General features: G+C 36.2%; 1 protein-coding gene across 1 annotated transcript in view; it reads right to left on the reverse strand.

The window, feature by feature from the left end:
* prkcz (protein kinase C, zeta) overlaps positions 1-4,258 on the reverse strand; it is a 71,101-nt gene extending 66,843 nt beyond the window's left edge. Inside the window, exon 1 of the mRNA XM_016291513.1 lies at positions 3,674-4,258. Within this exon, the coding sequence (XP_016146999.1) occupies positions 3,674-3,710 (37 nt within the window). The 5' untranslated portion in view covers positions 3,711-4,258. The remainder of the gene's footprint in view (positions 1-3,673) is intronic.
* Positions 4,259-7,635: the final 3,377 nt, after the last annotated feature.

Genomic DNA, 7,635 nt, shown 5'->3' on the forward strand with positions numbered 1-7,635 from the left:
TAAATTAAAAGGAAGTTAATTTATCAGCCGTGTCATAATCCAGAAGATTAGACGAAATTTGATTACTTTGGGAGCAAGTGTGCGGCACAAGACTTCCCATTCACCCCAAACACACACATATACATCTCTAATTCCTGTAGAGTGCTCGAAGTATGCAATCGTATTGTTTTACCGGTTTTGAAGTCTCCCACAATGTCACAGCAATCAGATCACAACACATTTTCACTCATACGCTTCCTCCTTGACTGCTGCCACATTTCGCTGTGATGTAACCCCTCTGATCTGCTCTCGCGTGGGACGGGAGTATATCTGTACATTTCACACAGAGTGTGTGGGTTTAGCTGGACCCAAGCCAAACACACACACACACACACACACACACACACACACACTGCTTCACTGTAGACAATCAGTGAGTCAAGCCTTAAAGAGCATTGTGACAACTGGCACCTACACAACATATTTGCATAAACATAATACAGCATATTTGACTCTGTGCGCAACCAACGCATTATACCATAAATACAAAAAAATACATGAGATAAACTATGAAACACTTAAACTATTCAGAATGCAACTGGGAAAATGCTGACTAGTAAAATCCCACTTAAATCAGTTATTATTACCTGTGTCCCAAAGGATTTCACAAAAAGTCAGAAATGCAATACCATGTCAAAGATGATGATAAAGAAAAAGAAAGGGGGAAAAAATGAATTATGAGATGAATAAACCAGAACTTTATGTGTACAGTTTTAGCTGAGGCCATGCCATATATATGCTAGTGTAAAATAAGTAAAATAAAATCTAATTAAATAATCATCCCGTTTCAACAGGAAATGTCAAAGAAAACTGTGTCTGTCAAGCAATTTTATGGGTCTTTTAGTCTCAGGTTGATACTTCTACTGAATCATACAGTGCAAACCAACTCCACAGTCGAGAATGAATCAGTTTCTGAGCTATTTAAGGTCACAATGTGTCTGCAAAGCCCCAAGCAAACACATACACACTGTATAACACAAAGACACACACATAGTTATATCTATCATATCACCTTTCATCTGTCTCCCTTGTCTTTCTCTGAAATTTCATCTTTCATCCTTTTCTTTCCCTGAAACTTCTTTGAAATGCTTTATGAAATGCTGTAGGAGTTACGTAGACGGTTATATTGTGTCAAACCAGTCCAAGATATGTAGGCTAAACAGACTTCAGCTACTGCCTAGCTTATATTTCACCTTATGGGGGAAAATCTCTCTTAGGAGACACTTTTTGTGACTCCTGAAATTTTTGCTGATAGAAAAGCCTAAAAAATTTGACATCAGAGTGGCAGCCTTTGCTTCAAGCTCATCAGAGTTATCCGGGATGAAACGGCAGAGCTTGCGGACAGCTCTTTGATGTTAGTCGCCTCATTTTGAGCCTCTCCTTCACTGGTCTGCCAATCTCTTTCTTATTCCCTTATGCATGAACTGAACACATATTCTTCATCAATAATGAGCTTTTGGCTCTTCTGGATGTTTTTAAAACTTTAAAAATACCCAGTTCAGAGCTTCAAAGGTTTATAATGTCACTGTTCCCCAAAAGTGAGTCTCTTGTGTCGTCACTGTTGAGATGACCCTGAGACCAGAAATGTGTCTGCGGCCATGTGCGCTGCATTAGTAAAAGTCTAGTATTACATAACGAGTATAAATGTGAGGTTCACAGAATAAAGCAGTTTTAGGTAATCAAGCAAACAAAAAAGCTTCACTTGAGAGAACAAACAATATAGTCTTTGAAATGGTAAACACAGAAAAAAATAAAACGTGCAAATCTGGAACCAATTCCTCAACCTAGAATATTTCTGTTTTGCCAAAGCTTTCACACAAAGTCGTCTTCAAAAAACATTATGAAATTGAACTTGACCTTAAGTATGTTGTAGTGCGTGAATTTTCCTCTGCTGCAAATGTAAATAACACCTCAAATCAAGTTACTGACTGAATTTTACACAATTATATTTCAAATAAACGCTGTTCTATTAAACTTTCTTTTCAAATGATCCTGAAAAAAAAGCTAGCACGGGTTCCTCAAAAATATTAAGGGATAGATTGTCATTATTTTCTCACTCTCACATTGTTCCACCTGTATGAGTTTCTTTCACAAAATAAGGTATTTTGAAAAATGTTGGTAACCAAACTGGTTAGCCACTGACTTCCATAGTAGGGAAAAATAATATGGAAGTCAATGGCTACCAGCACCTGTTTACCAACATTCTTCAAAATATCTTCTTTTGTGAAAAGAAAAAAGGTTTGGAAAAAAATTTCCATTTTGGGTGGGAAACAGGTTAATCATTATATTTGAAGAGCTTTGTTTTTTGCTTTTACATGGTATATAGAACAAAACTGCAGACAGACACATAAAACACCAGCTTTTATGAACAGGCAGAAGCCTCGTGTGCATTGTGTGCATTGACAGACTGAACACCAACTTTTCAGATCATTTTTTTACCTTTGTACATAGCCAATAAAAACACTAAAAACAGTGACATTTGAAGACCTTAGCAACCGTCCGCACATCAAAACTATGTGTGACACCCCTAGCATTGTGGCGTCACTGTTTGCATGGGCAAGCAAACTGTGGTTAAGCGCTGCATTCAAGAGTATAATGGTGATGGCTTATGGTTTTCTAATTACTAACCTTGAGCTGTAACCACTACAGTGCACAACCTGTAGCAATCTTTTCTAAACACAATGCGCTAAGCTTCCAGCACACACTAACAATCTGTCAGCGTCATTTTGCTTTAAAAAAAACGGACAGCACACAGAGCCCTGAGGAACTATTATTGAGCTATGTGCTAAAAATAGACACCAAATCCATAAATAGACATTTAACGCAAAGGAACTCACTCTCAAATGGTGCAAAGGAGGACACATTACAATACTACATGTCAATAAGTCACTACATATCAATACAGCTTTCAGATTACATAGAATTTGGTGATAAATAAAGGTAAACTAAACCAGAAACCCTTTTGAACTCTCATAGTGAGAAGAAATGCTAAATGTTTGATGCATTAAATAGATCCTGTCAACCTGAGTGAAAGATCCAAGACCTGAAATTACAAAAACTGATATTGCAGTCATGTAGAAAGTGTCACTGTTAAAGGTCTGTTACGTCAGTGAAAGCAGACCATGAGCTAACTGAAAACTCTCTCCAAAGAGGACAGTTAAATAAAGGACCAAATGAGAGAGAGAGAGAGAAACACGAAAAGAGGACCGAGAGGGCAAGATAAGAGTGAAAGAACCCTTTCATCCAATATACACAACCATTACTGTACCAATAAAGGGATAGTTTACCCAAAATGATGTTTCTTTTGGTTTACTCACCCCCATTGCAATCCTGAAAGATTTTCAACACAATATGGTGAATGGCCATTAACAGTAATTGTCACCAATCATATCATTGAAAAAAAGAGAAGCTTGGACATTCTAAACCTCTCCTTTTGTGTTTCACACAGAAACGACATGAGGTAGAACTGTAATTTTTCTGTGAACTATCCCTTTAAGGAACAAAATCCATTATATACAACAAAACAGTGCAATTATTTCCCATCTCTTTAGCCATTCTGTCTTATTTCTTCGTCCATTTGATATTTTCATCCTTTTTTTCTCTCTCTGTCTCTGTGTATGGTGTACAACGGTACCTTTCACTCGCAGATAGAACAGTAGTGTTAGCAGCATCCCTATATGGGCTGGTGGTGCCTGGATCCACTTCACTGTCCCTCTTCCATTCTTCCTGCCATGCCACTGGAGCTCAGCCCGTGTTTCTGGTCCCCACTGACTCGTTCCCACTCCCGCTCAGTAGCAAACCATCACACACCCCTCTGTCTCCCTCTGCCTGCATGCACACACATCTGAAAAGCACAGCGGCACTGAGCATGCTCAGTTTAGCTCTACTGGATGTTTAAAGAGTTTTTTTTAACTTGTTCCAGTTCTGTGTTCTCTCTCTTCTTGTTTCGTGAGGACCCCTGCAGGTTGATGCCCTCACTTGTAGACACTTGTTATAACATGCACCTGCCACAAGAGGGCAGAGCTGACTCTTTGGACTGCATTGGCCTGGTTCTCTGGCTCTGTGTGGACTTGGTGCTATTATTAAACCCTGTGCAGCAAGGAGTCAGGAAAGGAAAATCCTGCAGGTGAAGTTATATTTTTTTGTCATATAGCAAAGATGAGAATTATGGGAAAGGCCAGGAAATTTAAACTTTAACAGTGACTAGTAGGCTATGTTATTATTTAAAGGGGAAATATAACAGAAAAAAGCACAATTGGCACATCAGCAGAAGAACAATTTACCATTCAAAATTTGGGGGTTAGTAAGATTTCTTTCATTAATTTTTTTTAAAGAAATTAATCATATTCAGAATGCAAGGATGCATTAAACTGATCCAAAGTGACAGTAAAGACATTTATAATATTACAAAAGAGTTCTATTTCAAATCAATGCTGTTCTTTCAAACTTTCTATTTATCAAAGAATACTGAAAAAAAATGTATCACTGTTTTCACCTGACAATAAAAAAAATATTTCTTGATCATCAAATCAGCAAATGATTTCTGAAGGACCATGTGACACTAAAGACTAGAGTATTAGAGCATTAGCTGCTGAAAATTTCAGCTTTGCCTCACAGGATTAAATTATTTAATAATACATAATAATAATAATAAAAATAATAATAATAAATGAATAAATTATTATTGTAAATTATGATCAACCAAATTATTTATTTATATATATATATATATATATATATATATAATACATATTTCTTTATTAATTTATTTTATTTATTTTTTTATCACATAAATTCAGCCTGATAAGCTTAAGTGACTTAAAAAATTCTAAATAATAATAAATAAATAAAAAAACAATCTTACCATCCCCAGGTTTGCATCCCTACTGTTTTTGGTGCAAGAGACAGATTTGAGGGATTTAAAAAAAATAACAATAATAAAATTGTAGAAAAATGTGTAAAATACGACCTTACTTCATCGCATACATATATTATCATACATATACATGAGCGATCAGAGTTCAACATATTTTCTCCAGTGATGATACCTTTGGAACCATAAATCCTGAATATTAGACATCTTTATCTTTCTCTTAAGTCTCTCTTTCACCTGCTCTTTCTTTCCCCTACAGAGCCTTGATTTCTCTCCTTGACTGGATGATGTTGCAATACTTTGGATGTTGTGAAAGCATTTCCCAAATACCACACCAATGAGAATGTCTCTCCCTTCCTCCATCTCTCTCTCCTCAGGATGGGTGGCTTTATCAGAGTCCAGCCCCACTCAGGAAACTCCGCTTATCTGAGGACTTTCACCTCCACCGCTGCTCCAGCCCAAACAGCCGACTTCAGCTTCACCACGCGACATTCCTGCATCCACTTTCTGTCCTTTCAGACGTTAGTTTATTGTCAGTTCAATTAAGCAATTATTGCATTCCACAATTTCTATAAAAGGAAGACGTGACCTTCAGCATGAGTCAGACATTTAATATGACAAACAGAAATGGCAAGAGTTTGACGCAGATTTGAAAACAATGCCAGGAATTTTTCCAATGAGAAAGAGCACATTATGTCCAGTGCCGCCAGCCGTACTTCGTGTGCTGGAGCCAATGCATTTCAGTGTTGCCATCTGACAGCAAAATGATTTGCCAGTTTAACAGGACTGCGAAAAAAAAAAAAACTCGGCAGGACAGGACAATGTAAACTGTAACCTAAAGACAAACTCGATGCACAGCCACTAGGCCTTAATTCAGTTCTGTTTATGTGCCTCACTACATGAAATTAACATCTCCGGTCTTTCTGGTCTGGTTTGGTAGTGTGTGCGCTGAGTTAGCGTGTGTATTTTCATGTAAATAAAGGGGTTAATGGAAGGTCTTGTGACTGGTATGTAGACAGACAGCAGCTAAGGGTTTGTACAGCTCTAATGGTTTTCCATTACGGCCCAGTGATGCATCACTGAAATTAAATTGAATGTGTGTGGATCAGTCATTGAGCAGATGAGCGCAAACATCATCTTGTGGTTAAAACAAACATGCATTTGAGCTATTCAAACAGATTTTCTCTCATTTAAAACAAGGCCAGGGAACAAATACAGTACAAACATGTGGCCTAATGAATTGGACAATGTAAACTGTAACCTAAAGACAAACTCGATGCACAGCCACTAGGCCTTAATTCAGTTCTGTTTATGTGCCTCACTACATGAAATTAACATCTCCGGTCTTTCTGGTCTGGTTTGGTAGTGTGTGCGCTAAGTTAGCGTGTGTATTTTCATGTAAATAAAGGGGTTAATGGAAGGTCTTGTGACTGGTATGTAGACAGACAGCAGCTAAGGGTTTGTACAGCTCTAATGGTTTTCCATTACGGCCCAGTGATGCATCACTGAAATTAAATGTGTGTGGATCAGTCATTGAGCAGATGAGCTCAAACATCATCTTGTGGTTAAAACAAACATGCATTTGAGCTATTCAAACAGATTTTCTCTCATTTAAAACAAGGCCAGGGAACAAATACAGTACAAACATGTGGCCTAATGAATAATTAATTACTCAGCACATCAACTATTAAAATTGGCTCATCATTTATGCACCAATTCAAGCAATATTACTTCTGTAATGTTGCTTAAATATTCCAAAAAATGTCAAAATAATATATAGCGCCACAAATAACATGGAAAGAAAAAAAAAGAAAAAAATAATTACAAATTATAATAAAAGTTAAAAATGTTAATTAGTTTAAATTATTATAAATTATTACATTATCATTATTAATTAAAATGTAAAAAAGGTGTTTAAAAATTGAAAATGTACCTAGGTTGGCATACCAGAATCAACAAACTCAATGTGGAGTATAAAGGTATATATAATCTATATGCATGTTTCAATTATAATATATAAGATACATTTTTAAAATACACAAATTATATTTGGTGCTGGGCGATAAAGCCAAAAATACAGTTACAATATCGATATTTATCATGATAATAAGTCATGGGGAAGCAAATGCTTTCCAGATGTTTGTTAGACCTTGACAATGAATGCAAACATAACTTGTTTGTTCACAATTAAACTCTACAGAGTAAGCTACCTTTTAATTTAGGGCCCCATAAAATCCATTTTATTTTTTCCTAAATTCTGTGCTCTAGGAGTTCTCTTTTTTATAAATTCTCTAGATTCCGTTTTATGATTTCTTACAAATTTATTATCAAAAAAGATGTCTAATAATATAAATGATCAATTTAATCAATACTTTAAAATGTAATAATTCATTTACAACAAATTTCAATTTTTTTTGTCAAATAAGATACTTCCCAACAGATCTGTACAAATTAAAACATGGTTGGAAACCTCTTTTAGCAGTGGAAGTTTAATACTTAATGGTTTAGAACAAAATCTCGAACGTTCAATAATATCACCATTCAATAACAGTTTGAAACCGTCAAAACACTCCAAAGGATGATGATGATGTCACTGTCTTCCATGTTTTCTCTCTCAGTCACACTTCCTGTCTGAGTCCGACCACACACTGAATCCTGATCCCACAATCATTCTGAGCAGCCTGCCAGATGTATTTATCAAACACATGTGTCTGCGTAATCGA

This window comes from Sinocyclocheilus grahami, unplaced genomic scaffold (genome assembly GCF_001515645.1).
Source record: "Sinocyclocheilus grahami isolate Dianchi unplaced genomic scaffold, SAMN03320097.WGS_v1.1 scaffold272.1, whole genome shotgun sequence".
In the NCBI taxonomy this organism is placed as follows: domain Eukaryota; kingdom Metazoa; phylum Chordata; class Actinopteri; order Cypriniformes; family Cyprinidae; genus Sinocyclocheilus; species Sinocyclocheilus grahami.